General features: G+C 42.5%; 1 protein-coding gene across 4 annotated transcripts in view; it reads left to right on the top strand.

Annotated features, from left to right (window-relative positions):
- Positions 1-16,776, top strand: part of ate1 (arginyltransferase 1) — a 54,955-nt gene that overhangs the window by 31,407 nt on the left and 6,772 nt on the right. For 3 of the 4 annotated variants that reach the window (XM_076975661.1, XM_076975660.1, XM_076975658.1), the window contains exons 7-8: positions 3,324-3,452; positions 9,974-10,006. In XM_076975661.1, the coding sequence (XP_076831776.1) occupies positions 3,324-3,452; positions 9,974-10,006 (162 nt within the window). The remainder of the gene's footprint in view (positions 1-3,323; positions 3,453-9,973; positions 10,007-16,776) is intronic. The other variant, XM_076975659.1, reaches the window with a different exon arrangement.

Raw genomic sequence — 16,776 nt, 5'->3', positions numbered from 1 at the left:
TTGGACCCTTTTGCCTTCAGAACTGCCTTAGTCCTTTTTGGCAGAGGTTCAACAAGGTACTGGAAGCATTCCTCAGAGAGTCTGGTCCATGATTGACATGACATCACACAGTTGCTGCAGATTTGTCGGCTGCACATCCATGATGTGAATCTCCTGTTTCACCACATCCCAAAGGTGCTCTATTGGATTGAGATCTGGTGACTGTGGAGGCCATTGGAGCACAGTGAACTCATTGTCGTGTTCAAGAAACCAGTCTGAGATGATTTGAGCTTTGACATGGTGCGTTATCCTGCTGGAAGTAGCCATCAGAAGATGGGTACACTGTGGTCATAAAGGGATAGACGTGGTCAGCAGCAATACTCAGGTGGGCTGTGGCGTCAAGACAACGCTCAATTGGAACTAATGGGCCCAAAGTGTGTCAGGAAAATATCCCCCACATCATTGCTCCACCACCACCAGCCTGAACAGTTGATGCAAAGCAGGACAGATCCATGATTTCATGTTCATGTCGCAGCAGAAATCAAGACTTATCAGACCAGGCAGTGTTTTTTTTTCCTGTTCTTAGCTGACAGGAGTGGCAACCGGTGTGGTCTTCTGGTGCTGTAGCCCATCCACCTCAAGGTTCAACGTGTTATGTGTTAAGAGATGCTCTTCTGCATGCTTTGGTTGGAATGACTGGTTATTTGAGTTACTGTTGCCATTCTATCAACTCGAACCAGTCTGGCCATTCTACTCTGACCTCTGGCATCAATGAGGCATTTGCGCCGCAGAACTGCTGCTCACTGGATATTTTTCTCTTTTTCTGACCATTGTCTGTAAACCCTAGAGATGGTTGTGAGCGTGAAAATCCCAGTAGATCAGCAGTTTCTGAAATACTCAGACCAGCCCGTCTGGCACCAACAACCATGCTACATTCAAAGTCACTTAAATCCCCTTTCTTCCCCATTCTGATGCTCGGTTTGAAATATATTTATCAAAATATGGAAGTTTTTGAGCACCTTAAGTGGAGTAGTATTGTTTTGTATCGTGAGCGTTGATTTTGGACCTAGCATGCACTTTTACTGATATAGCAATCAGGATTATAATCAGCTGTTTATAAACACTTATTGTTTCAGTATTATAACTCGGGGTTGGGAGGTTTCGTAGTAGCCCATGGGTTAAAGTTCTACGTCACTACGACGGATTTGGTTTTTTTGGGGAAAAAATCCGTCAAATCATAATAAACTACACACGCACCTATCTGTTTTGAGGAAATATGTTCCTCTCATTGGATCATCAGCGCTGGATGGATGACGGCGGTGTCACTTGATTGACTTGAGGGTCATCACGCCTTCAGATTTTTGGACATTACGTAGAAAAGTTACCTCCCTCCTGCCTGCGTGATTATACGAGTGACCGTAGCGCGCGACTCCACACAAGAGTGCTGGAATTTAGGCTAAAGTACTTGAAAATGCTTGAAATTGTAATTACTTCGTTTCACAACAAATATCTGTCTGACTGAACAGGGGTGAGTTTCCCAAAACGTTCTTAGCGCTAAGTACTTCTTAACCTCGTACGTAAGAACGAGGTTACGAAGTATTTGGCTCTAAGAACGTTTTGGGAAACACGAAACCTCTTGTAATTCCAGGACGAAACATGAGAGAACGTGAAGACGTTAAGATTGGGCGTTTTGAAAATATACAACCATTAAATAATGTGATTAAAAACGAATTATTTCGAATCATTTCGAGTATATGTATAAATATTTAACTTAATAAAGTTTAATGTGCTGGGAAATATTGAAATGGACCTTGAAAGTGACGTACAAGTGCTTGAATTCCACCTTGTAAAGGTGTATAAACTCCGCAAACATGACGCGCGTTGTCGATTCGCGAGGTCGTGCACCTCTCCAATTTTGTAACTCAGCGCAATGAACAAAGTCATGTTTGCAGGGTGCGTTTCTTCCATTTAAAATGTCAACTTTTTTATTTCTAAACCAATTTAACATGGATGGTGTTGTTCTGTTTGTATTTAAAAGCTCTATCCAGTGGTGTGATTTAATTTGCCATTTTTGCACATTTAATTTTTTGTAACATACCTACTTAGCAGGTAAGGCTTATATTTTTGCGATAGTGAATCTGATAAAAACAAGAGAGCTTCATACCTTTTAAAACTCACCAGGATTCACTAAATGTGACTTGATCTTTAAATAATTTTCTGGAAAAGCACCCCCAGATAACTCCATTATATAAACATTTATGTACATTTATTGCTCAGGTGTTGCATTTTGTCGCTTCATAGATTCTCTCTTCTCTCCTTACACAGTCTGTTTAGATAAATATATTTTATAAATGTGTTTATTGTGTAGAATTAGGCAAAAGAGGCTGTGTCCCAACTACACCACATTGTCAGTAATTGCTGGCATTGTCTTTTGCTAGGAAAGATTTTCAGTCAAATGAAAATTTCTTGCTTTAACCCATGTAGTAGGCTTTAACCCATGTAGTAGCCTTTAGAAAGTACTGCAATCCAGACCCAGATGCTGCATGAGGTAGTAAGGTAGTTACAGACAACATCCATGAGCTGTTTGCTAACTGAGAGGATTTGTTTGTAGATCTTTGTTGTAGAATTCACACTGAATGGTGATGCATTTAACAATTGGTTTGGTTCTCCCACTGAAGGCTTGTTGCCATGGCTCATGTGTATATGCCTCCTCTTCACATCCCCACTGTCCTTCATGTGATGATATCCATGCATTTCATAGCAGGAATCGCACACCCACTGCTATATTACACCTGGTGGATTTCTCATTTTATTCTTATTTGCAATTTCATGTTGCCATTTTTTAGTTATAGTTAAATTAAACAATGATGGTAATGAGCTATGCCTTTATGGTGTAAGGACAACAAGGAAGACCTAATGGCTTACAGATATTTGGACATGAGAAAGAAACAGGTGTGCCATAGGAAGGAGTGGTTTGTTGTTTTTCATGATTCAACACTGTAAAACTAGTGCTGTGTTAGCCTTTTTCATTGCTGTGGCCTTACTGTTAATACACCCTCTACATGCATTGTTGTTAATCAAATCGCTCACATTTCTCATTCTTGTTATCTCTCTAATTATCCTCTTTGACCTTCACTTTCTGGGGGCCCTTGGCCACTTCTTACCATCCTGATTCTGTTTGCAATTCAACGGTCCTGATGCTCGTCTCTTGTCCACTCCTGGTTGTTGGGCCAGGTCCCTTGATGCTCGTCTCTTGTCCACTCCTGGTTGTTGGGCCAGGTCCCTTGATGCCTTTTCCTTTCTGCCCTCCATTTAACTGCCCCATCTTCCTGCTGCCCCTCTAGGTGAGGCTAGTACCGGTCAGCTTTGAGGACCCTGGCTTCTTAGCCACCTACAAGCAGTCAGTGGCGCTCTACGCCCGCTACCAGATGGCCATTCACGGCGACTCCCCATTTGAATGTGAAGAAAGTCAGGTATGAGTTTTCTTGTTTTCTCACACACATTGATCTTGCATTGTTTCTATAAGTTCTAACCATTGCTGTTTTGTAGTCTGTGTTGGCATGGTTCTTTTCCTGACATCACTGCTGCGTACTGAAAGGAACGCTTGGCCGCTAAATGGATATGCTAGCTTTCATGTCTCAAATCCTAATGGAAATTTCCAGGTTATATGATATACTCTTCATGATATATTCTAGATACCTCTCTGGAAAACTGTTAGCATGTTAAACTAGTATTCAACTAATAAAAATACACAAATTTGTTAGAAAATGTGCTTTACCCATTGATGGATCCACAAAGATCTTTGGAATAAAATGGAATGTAATCTGATGGGCTGCAGGAAATTCTCATTACAGAACAATTTGTGAGACTCCACAATTGCTTTACCACATTTGTTGGCAGAAAGTCCCAGTATGTTTCACTATTTATAATCACTCTCTGCTGCTACCTCTGAGCCACTTGCTTACATTACCGTGCCCAAGCCTTACTGTCTCCTAAACCTTTAATCCGTCACATACACCAGCCTGAAGGGACCAGAGGATGAACGGGGAGAGGAGAGAGCAGCAGACAGAAGGACTGCTGGACTTGCTCAGTAACCTGGGAGAGATTCTGGTCCCCTCAGGCCTGGAATCTGGCCCGGCTCTGCCAGTGGGGTTCAGCAATCTCATAAATTCTTCAGCTTATAAAAAGCAGCGATTAAGAATTAAACGCTCTCAGGGTTTGCTGTCTCACCCAGATTCTTTTCCAGTGCCAGAACACTTTCTATAGTGAGCACGCTGTGTGTTTGTTTGTTTGCATTAACTAAGGTCCAGCCAGCATTTCTGGCCTGGGTGGAACAAACGCACTGCACAGAGCAGAAGTTAGTGTTTTGTTTTGTCAAAGTCATCACAGATAATGAAGACTTGATCTGTGTGGTGAAGGTGGATGCTGATTACCTATATCAGGTTGTTCCAGTACATCCATGTCTTGGTGTTGCATTACAATGGAGTTTCACAGTGTGTTAGCCTGTAGTTTTCTGCTTTGTTTACTCTTGTGAACGGCATGCACTCTTGTTTCATACATTTGTTGAAACTCCTGGGTGAAAATGCACAGGCAAAATTGATTGCAAAATGTATTTAAATGTTTTTGATGGTTTGTTTGTGAGTGGGCGTTGGTACAATAACCTACATTAGGACACGGGCAGGCTCAAAGCCTTTTATCAAATAATAAAATGTTTTTTGGGTGGGGGGGGGGATTTACTTTTTCTTTATTTTTCTTAAATTAAGAAAATTTGTTTTACACAAATATGTCCATAAAGATATTTACCACAAGACCTCTGTAATGTTTGACCTTATAATGTTTGTTTAAATGGTTGAACTCCAGCTGAAATGTCACAAAGTAACCCAGTAATCCCAAAAGAATAAAAACATTTTGTACAACTGTGAGATATCTCTAGACACATCAAGCAAGACGCAGGAAAGGAAAGTCTCCACTCCAGTCTGGTTGGCGCATTACAACAGCAGTCTGGATGGTTAAGATCGTTCAGTTCATGTTGAACATATTTACAGTATAGTAGTCATATCAGTGCCTTAGGCTGCCCATACCAGTAACATGAATGTAATAAAAAATAATATGGTGTCCAGTTGATGTATGTTTCTGGTGACTGTGATGGTATGTTTATATTAACTTTACTGTGTCTCCCAGTTACGGGGAGTGCATAAGGTGGCATCAGTGTGGGCATGTGAGATCAGTGTGGGCATGTGAGATGTGTTCATGGAATGAGTAACAGTGAAGCAGACAAGCCAAAAATGAATGGTTTAATTGGTAGCTGTGGTAGTGCACACAGACACATACATCTCACAAAGAACCAGGACTACGTCTGGCATTAATTTGCAGCCGAAAATGTTCTGTTTTCTATTTTGTCAATGACAGGTGTACTTATTAGGTTTATCCATTCCTGAAAACAGCTGAAAAATACTTTTTTAAAAAGTACAAGAAACATGTGTTTAGAGGAGGCTGAGACAGGGAAGGAGTGTTGACCTGGTTTAGACGCACCACACTCCATTTGTAAAACCAAGATCACTGTAAGCCATTAAATCCCGTCAGTGATGCTTACTGGCCACCTGTGATATTAAGTGAAACATGAAACTTGAACATGAAAATGACAGTGACCATTTTGGTTCCCAGTGCATGCTATTGTATAAATCTCTGTATTTATGGCTGTGCAGTAATATACATTTTATTTTCTATTTATATGTATGTATATTTTAATATCTGAGTGGTGTATTCTGCATATTGCCCCCAGCAACCTCCACAACTGAAAACTGCAGGTAGCCATGAGATTGCTGTTGCCTTTAATGGTGCGTTGGCAGTATTAAACGTGAGGTGTCCTGGCGTTGGCAGTATAAAACGTGAGGTGTCCTGGCGTTGGCAGTATAAAACGTGAGGTGTCCTGGCGTTGGCAGTATAAAACGTGAGGTGTCCTGGCGTTGGCAGTATTAAACGTGAGGGGTCCTGGCGTTGGCAGTATTAAACGTGAGGGGTCCTGGCGTTGGCAGTATTAAACGTGAGGTGTCCTGGCTAGCTCCAGCTTGCCTTCTCTCTGCTGGAGGTGATTCCATCCTGCCTAATTTCACATTAGCATGGCCTCATCTCACAGCTGAGCTTTTAAACTTCCTGCTCAGGTCACAAGTCCCTGTGGTTTGTTTTTTCATCTGCCATTTCGATGCACACAACAACTAAGTTTAAGAAATAGGATATGTTAATAACAGGGAATGCAAGATCTCTGTCACCCCTTCTTCTCCTCTGGTGTTCTGAAACACGTATTCTGTATCACCTTAAAACCTCCTGTTCGTAGTTTGCAACTAATTGGATTGGATACATATGCCAAGATGTGATTCACTGCAAAATTAAGGAATGAATGGGACCTTTGACGGGTAAACAACAAGAGGGTGTAGGGGCCTTTGTGTGGGAGAGACTGTGAGCATATTTTACCTGTTGAATGAAGTGGCAACACTCTGAAGCTGGAGTGGGATGATGGTTTAATGAAGATAAAAGGACTCAGCACCTCATTAACCATTATCTGGTGTGTGAGTGTGTGTGTACACATGTATACATACATTGGGGAAAATAAGTATTTAGTCAGTCACCAATTGTGCAAGTTCTCCCACTTAAAAAGATGAGAGAGGCCTGTAATTGACATCATAGGTAGACCTCAACTATGAGAGACAAAATGTGAAAAAAAATTGAGAATCATTTTGTCTGACTTTTAAAGAATTTATATGCAAATAATGGTGGAAAATAAGTATTTGGTCAATAACAAAAGTTCATCTCAATACTTTGTTGTATATCCTCTGTTGGCAATGACAGAGGTCAAACGTTTTCTGTAAGTCTTCACAAGGTTGGCACACACTGTTGCTGGTATGTTGGCCCATTCCTCCATGCAGATCTCCTCTAGAGCAGTGATGTTTTGGGGCTGTCGGCGGGCAACACGGACTTTTAACTCCCTCCAAAGGTTTTCGATGGGGTTGAGATCGGGAGACTGGCTAGGCCACTCCAGGACTTTGAAATGTTTCTTACGAAGCCACTCCTTTGTTGCCCTGGCAGTGTGCTTGGGATCATTGTCATGCTGAAAGACCCAGCCACGTTTCATCTTCATTGCCCTTGCTGATGGAAGGAGGTTTGCACCCAAAATTTCACAATACATGGCCCCATTCATTCTTTCATGTACACGGACCAGTGGTCCTGGTCCCTTTGCAGAGAAACAGCCCCAAAGCATGATGTTGCCACCCCCATGCTTCACAGTTGGTATGGTGTTCTTTAGATGCAACTCAGCATTCACTGTCCTCCAAACATGACGAGTTGTGTTTTTACCAAATAGTTCTACTTTGGTTTCATCTGACCATATGACATTCTCCCAATACTCTTCTGGAACATCCAAATGCTCACATTTTGTCTCTCATAGTTGAGGTCTACCTATGATGTCAATTACCGGCCTCTCTCATCTTGAACTTGCACAATTGGTGACTGACTAAATACTTATTTTCCCCACTGTACATGCATGAATTTGCAAATAAAAGATGACTGCTTGCCGTTTGCCTTCCTAATTGTGCACAGATGACTGGTTCTGTGAGTGAGATGCTAGACCGGATACAAATGCATGCACGAATGAGAAATTCAAGATTGTCCCAGCATGGAATGCCTTAGTAGTATTCTGATTTTGATAGAGAATGAAGAAAATTGGTGTGCCCCACTGAAACAAGATACTGGTACAAAAGAGTATGTTGCCAGTGCCTCAAGCTTCAGTTGTTGCTGTAATCTCTTGGTAGTTTGATCTCCTTTTTTCTTTTCTTTTACCCTTTTCCTATTCCAAACCTATTTTGGTGTTTAGTGCAAGGACAGCAAATGAAGAGAAATCCATACAGAGACAGTAGCTAATTGTCTTCAGCACTTGAGCACTGTCGAGTATGAGAAGTAGCTCCCTGTGGGAGCTTGCTTTCTCCAGAACGTGTGTGAATGGTTTTGTGTTTTCTTGTGCATTTTAGTGCATGTGTACATATATAATGTGGGCTGGGAAGGAGCATGTCAGTTATATAGAGTGATTTACAGGTGTAGCTTCCTTACTCACCCAGTCTACACCTCACCAAATGTGCTCTAGATTTGAGAACGTCTTCTGCTTTACTTTCATGTTCTTTTCCTCTCACCCTCTTTCACACATTCTTGCACATCTCACTCTGATGCACATTGCTATTGATTGTGTGTCATGGTAGGCATGATAGACATGACATTTTAATTATTCTGTGTTATCCATAAGGGCCCTGCACCCCTCTGGATCTGTCATCATGTGTCTGTGTTGGAACCGTCTTGGCCATTCCATTCTCTGTGTGCGTGTATGTGCATGTATGTATGTGAGCGGGAGGAACGAAGTGAGAGATATTCACACACTTCGTATGAGGTGAGCATCCAGCAGGGCAGCCAGCCAACGGAAATGAAGTTAACAGCCTCTGGTGCCTAGAGGACAAGCCTTCACTCAGTGTTGGTCCATCTAACTGAGACAGAGGACATACATTCAGTATCATGTAACTGAGACAGAGGACACACATTCAGTATATGTCCATGTAACTGAGACAGAGGACACACATTCAGTATATGTCCGTGTAACTGAGACAGAGGACACACATTCAGTATATGTCCGTGTAACTGAGACAGAGGACACACATTCAGTATATGTCCGTGTAACTGAGACAGAGGACACACATTCAGTATATGTCCGTGTAACTGAGACAGAGGACACACATTCAGTATATGTCCGTGTAACTGAGACAGAGGACACACATTCAGTATATGTCCATGTAACTGAGACAGAGGACACACATTCAGTATATGTCCATGTAACTGAGACAGAGGACATACATTCAGTATCATGTAACTGAGACAGAGGACACACATTCAGTATATGTCCATCTAACTGAGACAGAGGACACACATTCAGTATCATGTAACTGAGACAGAGGACATACATTCAGTATCATGTAACTGAGACAGAGGACACACATTCAGTATATGTCCATCTAACTGAGACAGAGGACATACATTCAGTATCATGTAACTGAGACAGAGGACACACATTCTGTATATGTCCATCTAACTGAGACAGAGGACATACATTCAGTATCATGTAACTGAGACAGAGGACACACATTCTGTATATGTCCATGTAACTGAGACAGAGGACACACATTCAGTATATGTCCATGTAACTGAGACAGAGGACACACATTCTGTATATGTCCATGTAACTGAGACAGAGGACACACATTCAGTATTTATCCGTGTAGCTGAGACATGGTGGTCATCCCAGCTGCTTAGCTTTGGGCTAACTGAAGCACTCTTTCCTGTAGCCCTTGCCAACATTGGCAAAGTTTCTGTGTAGGTACACCTCATACATCACATGTTTTGGCATAGCGTGTGTGTGTGTATCTACATGCATAAGTGGCATGCATGCAAATGTAAACTTGACACAATTTAACCCATTTTTCCATTTACCTCAAATCTGTGAGCTAAACCAGAAACATTTGTCTGCACATCTGCAAGCAGCGAGACTCATCCGGGCAGTAAACAAAGCAGTATCACCTAAGCGGAGGGGCAGGGACTTCACAGATGAAGCTTGCTGTAAATCTCCTCACAAAAGCTGCTTCTTTCTGTCGACCTTGTAGCCCCTGTTACCATGTGCTGCTTGATAATCTACCTTCAGGGAAGATGAATGATGAAACTAAATGGAAGGAAGGTTGTTATTGAAAAAGGATTAAATATGCAATTTGGACACCATCTCAGACAGGAATACTCTTACAGTCAGGGAGGCCATGTCTTGTGTACTCTACTACATGAAGCTTCATGATTATTGTAGGATTAAATTTCAAATAGAAGAATATTGAAATGAAAGAATATTCACCCTGTTATGTTATTAATACCATGTGTTGTAAATTCTAGTAATGTTCTGTCCTTTTTTTGTTAACAGTTTAAGAGGTTCCTCTGTGACTCACCACTAGTGGTAAGTGAATATAATTATTGAATCCACTTGTTAATACATTTTGAATGCTTAATCATCATTATTGTGTATCCAGAAAACAAAATTCCTCCCTTCATGCAGTTTCATGAGCAGACGTACAACTAATGTCATGTTTATCATCCATTACCAACCTCTAAGTAATTGTGTAGGCTGCACAGCATTAATTATAACAAGCTCTGTTAACGGGTAACCCATACATATATATTGAATCAGCATGCAGCTATACAGATATGTATAGCATTGCTGGTAGTTTTTCACAAAATTGGTGTTTGTAATGTTGGAGGCTTTGTACATTAGAGAAATATAATTTATTTTGTTAATTTGAAAATGTAAATCGGTATAATTTGCTAATGTAAAATTATATCGTAATGCATAAGGCAACTGATATACTCATCTGCTTCTTCATTGGAAACATCTGCACTGTTGCCTCACCTTGTAGGTGTGTAGTCTTCAGACCATCTGTTGACATGCACACTGATTTCTAGCCCTTCCTCAGGGGTCTTTGAGCTGGATTTTTCCACCTCATGCAATGAGAACATCACCAACTCTGAACCCACAGCTATGACATTGTTGTTACAAGCTCAACACACACAACTGAATGAACATGTTATCAACCCCTTTTAATGAACAGTATGTAGGCTTACAAATTCATGTTTAACTGAATATGCCCTCTTAAAGTATCCAGGCTTACAGTACTATTTTCATGTTTAACTGAATTTTATTGAGCATGTTTTTTTTTTCTTCAAGTATCAAAGTAGAACAGCTTCCTCAAGCAGTCATTGATGCATTTTGGAAACAGGAGATGAGCCCCTGGTCTAATGCACCCTCTGTATTAAGAAACCCTATCTCAAAAACTGACTTTTAGTCATTACTTGGCAGTGATGGCTAAGTTACCTTGAAAAAGTAATCCGATTACTGATTACAGATTACTCCTTTTAAAAGTAACTTAGTTACGTTACTGATTACTTGATTTTAAAAGTAACTACGTTAGATTACAACGTAGTTACTTTAATAGTTACATTCAGCAGCAAAATAAATTTTTCCAATACTCACTTTATTGGAAGTGCATTTTTAACAGTAACAATGTATTTAAGCAGGTTCGGTAACCGAGGCAGAAACTGCTTAATCCAAAAATCCCGAGGAGGGAAACTTTATTGATAACGCAACGCTGGCGCGCGCCGTCGCCACCCCCCCAGTGTCACTTAAAGGGCAAGACTCGCCGTGAGGAGTAGTAGTCGCTACAATATCTCCTGACATTACGTTTGTGTAGCTGCGCGGTATTATTTGTAAATTTATTTGTAAACGTAATACAAGCGAACTGTTCAGTCAAACAGCTTGTGAAACGAAATATCATTACAATTTCAAGCATTTTAAAGTAGGCTACGTTAGTCAAAATTCCAGAACTTTTCAAACGTGGAACACAAAGCAACATTAAAATTCATCAGGTAAATGTTGCTTCCCCTGTTTTTGAGGGGTGTTTCTTTATACTACCACATATCGTTACGGGAGGACAATGCAAAAAATGACTTGTAAAACGTGCTCGCGCTCTCACAGGGTCGCGCGCAGTGTGCGGAGTCGAGCGCTACGGTCAGAAGCAAAAGTAGAACTGAGCCAAGAAGAAAGCAAAAATAAATATTTTTACTAAGGAAAATAAAAATAGTAACGCACAGTTATTTGGATAAGTAACTTTAATCTGATTACTGTACTGGAAATAGTAGCGCGTTATATTACTCGTTACCGAAAAAAGTGGTAAGATTAGAGCAGGGGTGCCCACAGTTTTCAGCTTGCGAGCTACTTATAAGATGACCAAGTCAGAAAGATCTACCGGGGTGGCGGCGAACGTAATTTGTTGAGCGGGGGGGATGGGGGGGGTGGCGAACGTAATTTGTTGAGTGGATTGCAGATTGGCTACCGTGAATGTCAATCAAAATACAACCGTCAGTGCAGATGTGCGATTCATCTACTACTATTTTATGTGACGCGATCTACGCACATTCCTTCGCGATCGACCGACACTTCCTTCGACCGGTCGATCACGATCGACGTAATGAGCACCCCTGGATTAGAGACATCACTGTTACTTGGGTAGCACGCATATGAGCCATTTTAATATAGATTAATCTAGATTAATTTCAAGATATCAGTGAGATTAATCTAGATACAATAGATACAATTAATAGATACAAACAAAAATGGACAGATACATGCAAAGGTAGACATAGATATATATATATCTATGTACATACATAGTAATATATGTATTTTTTCATTCAGACTGGTCATTGTAGCTCCATCACATCCAGCTGGCTCGTGTGTGAGGGCATGTTTGTCACGTTACTGTGACCTTCTCAGTTCAGCAGTAGAACATCAGTGGAACATGTGGGTGGTGTAAGGGAACTGGAACGGCCTGTCTTTATGGAGCACGCACGGGCCACGCAAAGCACACACACACGGAGCAACAAACACTGAGCATCTGAAAGCAGGACAGAAAATATCTTTCTTTGATGTGTGTGACCAGTGTCAGGCACTGAGGAGTGAGAGAGATTTTAAAGGTCATTCCTTTAAATGCAGTGTTAGTTTTAGTTTGACAAAATGATATTTTACAGAGAAGACTTTTTCAGGTTGACCGAGGAAAACAATGAAGCTGAGAAAAGAAAGCAATCAACAAAACTGTTTCATGATGCTCAGTAGAGATGACATTAGCATTGATTTAGCTAACCTCAAAGCCAGAGGCTCTGTGAATGTCACGCAGTGTAACACAGTTAAGATTCTGGAGATTGTGGAAACTACTCTTCAAAGCTTTTTCCTTCTCTCCAAGTGCGTGCCGTAAACAAGCCACCCTGCATGGCTCTGCTACGGACAGTATTTGTACAGACACTCATTACTTGCTGTTTCAATCGTGCGTCTTCCTGTTTAAATCCACCCCCAATTAAATAGAAATGAACCGCTTAAATTGCGAAATGGCACGAGGCTGGTGGCTGGTCCTTCACACGACGTCCTGCCTGGCATCGCCCCTCGTTTCCTGCCATGGTGTCCGGCGCTCGGTCCAGTGTGGAGGTGGAGGCCCCACACCACTGCGGGCAATTTCAGGAAATGTCAGGTGGCTGACACTCTTTTATTTAACAGATTCAGTTTTAAAAGTGGGAGGATGGAGAGATTGTGGAGGAAGAGGAGTCCATCCTGGCTCCCCCCCCCCAGCAGGCCCAGTGCCACAGTTCTAATGAAGATCGTTAACGTTTATAAGAGTCAGGATTTTAGCACCTCGTCAAGCCTACTAGCCAGACAAGCCCAACCCCCAGGGCCGGTGTGTCCAGCATGTGTACTTGGAGATGCGCATTCCACATTGTCTGACCCTGGAACACTCTCCCTTTCCAGCCTCATGTAAGTCACTCCAGTGTGATGTGGCATTATCTGTGTCACACGCATGTGTGGAAAAGGCAAATCTTCAGGTTTGAGAATGAGAGGCAGGGTTAGATGAGGCAGGGTTATGCCTTTAGCTCATCAAGCTGTAGAATGACATCCTCATAAAAATAACTCTTTAGTTACCATCGAACGTGCAAATTCTAAAAAATATATTCACGTATTCAGTAAATTCACCCATATTTAATCAGATAATATATGCCAACAGTGAATCTCGACCTGTTCTTGCAGATGTGTAATGAGTAGAACAGGTTGCAGTATAAAATTATTTAACGCAATAAATCTTATAACCTGGCTTGAAGCTTTTAAGCCCACAGATGCGATAGGGCATCATATATTAATTCAGTCAGCCAGCATAAATGCCAAAGGTGATTTCATATTAGACTTTGACATTTGTTGAAAATGTTAGGTCGTTAGAATGGTTGTCAGCTGATCTACATAAGTTTACACATGCACTAGTTCATGTGCTCTTGCTATAGGTTTTTAGTCAGATGCGGACTAAAGGTCAACCGTTTCGTAATTTAACGAATTTAATTTAAAGAAAGCAATCCTCAGCGGTATATATGTTATTGGAAATGCAAATAAGCTCTTGTGTTTTGTTAAGTGTGTTTTGTTCTTAGTTTAGTTTAGTTTTTTAAATTTGCTATTGTTCTAGTTTTAGTTGCACAAGATGCTTGCCTTGTAGGTTTATTGAGCCAATTGAACATTTTCTATCAGTAAGAATGTGAGTCATGTTCTGACCTTTGGGTCTACTTTGATGACTTTGACGTCAAAACGAGCTGTTGGTTAATCTCCTTATTAGCTGCTGATGTGTAATGTGTTTTGGCACTTGGGCACCAAACGTAAGTGAATGGGAGGGATGACTGCTCGTTTGCATTTCTACAGTGTTCATTGGGAATTGCACTAATGCAGATTTATAAGGGCAATTAACATCACATGTTGGGCATTTACCTAAAATTCACTGTGTGTGTGTGTGTGTGTGTGTGTGTGTGTGTGTGTGTCAGCTTGTGTGAGACATGAGCTGTTTCTGGTGGAATTGTAAACAATGACATGATCTGATCTCTGCTCAGGTTGAGAGTAAACTGAAGTAATTTTAGCTTCTCGAGTAGTCTGCGCTCGCCCGTTCACCTGGTAGCGTTTACCCAGCCATGTTTGTGTGTGGTTAACGGGACCCATCTTTTTCAGCCCAGCAATAGGCAATGTGCAACACGCCCTGTTTTACTGCCCCACCCGGGCTCAGAGATAGGTCTCTATTGCATCTGGCCGCCTGGTTCTGTTTCGCTTTGTTAAATGCTGTTTTATTGGTCCACGATGTGTCTGTCCTTAGGGGAAATGCTCGTTAACAGTGGTGTTGGGTAATTAGTCGTCAAGATTTTATGGACATCGGGTACCACTTTCGCCCCATAACTGTAATTTCTCTCTCTCTCTCTCTCTCTCTCTCTCTCACACACACATAGAGACACTCACTCACACTAAAGCCCCTTGCTCAGCTGCTGTGGTACACACACTCAGCCTCCTCATGCTGCTCTCTTGTGAGGGCTGCCACTCCCCCAGCCCTGCACAATGTGCGCTTGGTCTGTGTCACACTGGGAGCTGAGCAGCGGTGTGCAGGACAGGCCGAGCGCTTGTGGAAAGTGCACCAAGCACAGAGTGGTGGTTCCACTCCGAGCTCAACAAGACATCTCACAGTGCTCTAGCAAACAGCTGGGTTAGTGTCCCCAAGGCCTGGTTCTCCTCACCTATCTTGGGAGGTGTCCCCAAGTGAAGCATAGTAATCTGTTTGCTAAATGCAAACCTTGCGCAAAAGAGTTCAACGGTTGGTTGTTGAGCATGATCAGTTGTAATTGAACGTTTAAGTGAACTCTTCCAACACCTTACTCTTGAGGACTTTGATTGGCTGGATCAAGTGTCTTTGATTAAGTTGAACGCTTCAAAGTTCAGTAGCAGTGTTGCATATCCTGTGTGAGCCGCCTGTTGGACTGAATTTTTCCTTTTTGTTGCTGTATAGCTAAGGGTAGAGGAATGTTCACCACCCCGGCTCTGACTAACAGTGTGCTGTGGTCTATAACAAAGACCCTCTTGGGTAACCAAGCTACCATATGCTTGTGATTTGGAGCTCGTTTATTGCCCTGGTGTTTTCATCCCCCACCTTGTCTTCTTATGTATGTTTTTCTGGTCGTCTCCGTGGCAAAAGTGCAGTGATTAGGCTGTCCAGCGAGGTGACGCTGGGGTGACAGTGTCAAGGTTTCACCCACAGACGTCGAGGCTATGCAAACAGACGATCGCGAAAAAGATGCCATTACTCCTACACAGAAGACGAGGCATAATGTTTATCCTGTTACTCACGCTGAGTGAAAGCGACTCCAAGCTGTGAAATCAAGATCTAGCCCTCCTGGTAATGTTCTGGAACGCTAGGATGAAAGGAGCAGGAACAGGAGAGGATGGAGGAGATGCTCCTGGCCCGTGGTGTTGGAGTAACGGTGGGGGAGGGGCTCTAATCGCCAGTCCGAGGCAGCGTCTCCTCTCTCAGGTTTCCCAGAGTGCACGTGTGCGTTAAACGGCTACCTCAATGGCTCTAGCAGTGACCCCATTCAGCAAGCCGTCTGTATTTGAAGGATTATCACGCACGATGTGGAATGCACTTTGGGCCGTGGTAGGAAACACGGCAGGTAGGGGGTGTAACGTGTGCAGATTCCCAGAGGTAGGGATGTTACTGTAGTGCCAGCTTCAAGAGGGGTCGGATGGCGTGCGTGTGCGTGCGTGTGTGTGCATACACGTGCAGGAGTGCATGCGAGTGTGTGTTTAATTTGGCTGGGGGTGAGCGGTGGTGACACAGTGAAGGCGGCTCTCAGGGTGCAGGATTAGCCCTGCTGGGCCCCCGGTGGCGTGATAATGAGCAGCGCTCCAGCAGGGCTAACCAGGTCCAGATGGGCCGAGAGGGGCGGTGGGGGGATCCCGTTACTGGGCTCAGGTCTGGCCCGCTGTCTGCTGCACCCCCCTGCCTACTGCCATTTGAAGTTGTAGAGGTGAAGTGAGAATGAGTAACCCCTCCCACACCTGACCAGTAAGGTACCTGATTTGAGGAAAAAAGTCTCTGCATGGTTTATTTGTGACTGTGCTATGGGCGAACGCAGATCGAGGAGACCTGTTGTGGTTAGAAGCCAGAATTGTTCAAATAATTTCATAACAAAAAGGTCTTGAATATTTTTATCTTATATAGACAAGGTTGTGGTGTGATGCAGATCATTGCTTCTCTGTCTCTTTCTCTTCTCTCCCTCTCTCCCTTCCTCTGTGTGAGTATTTTTTAATAAACATAAGGCTGAGAGCTGGAT

Source organism: Brachyhypopomus gauderio, chromosome 15, assembly GCF_052324685.1.
Source record: "Brachyhypopomus gauderio isolate BG-103 chromosome 15, BGAUD_0.2, whole genome shotgun sequence".
Taxonomy (NCBI): domain Eukaryota; kingdom Metazoa; phylum Chordata; class Actinopteri; order Gymnotiformes; family Hypopomidae; genus Brachyhypopomus; species Brachyhypopomus gauderio.
The sequence above is the reverse complement of the archived record's forward strand: the minus strand, read 5'-3'. Positions and strand labels throughout refer to the sequence as shown.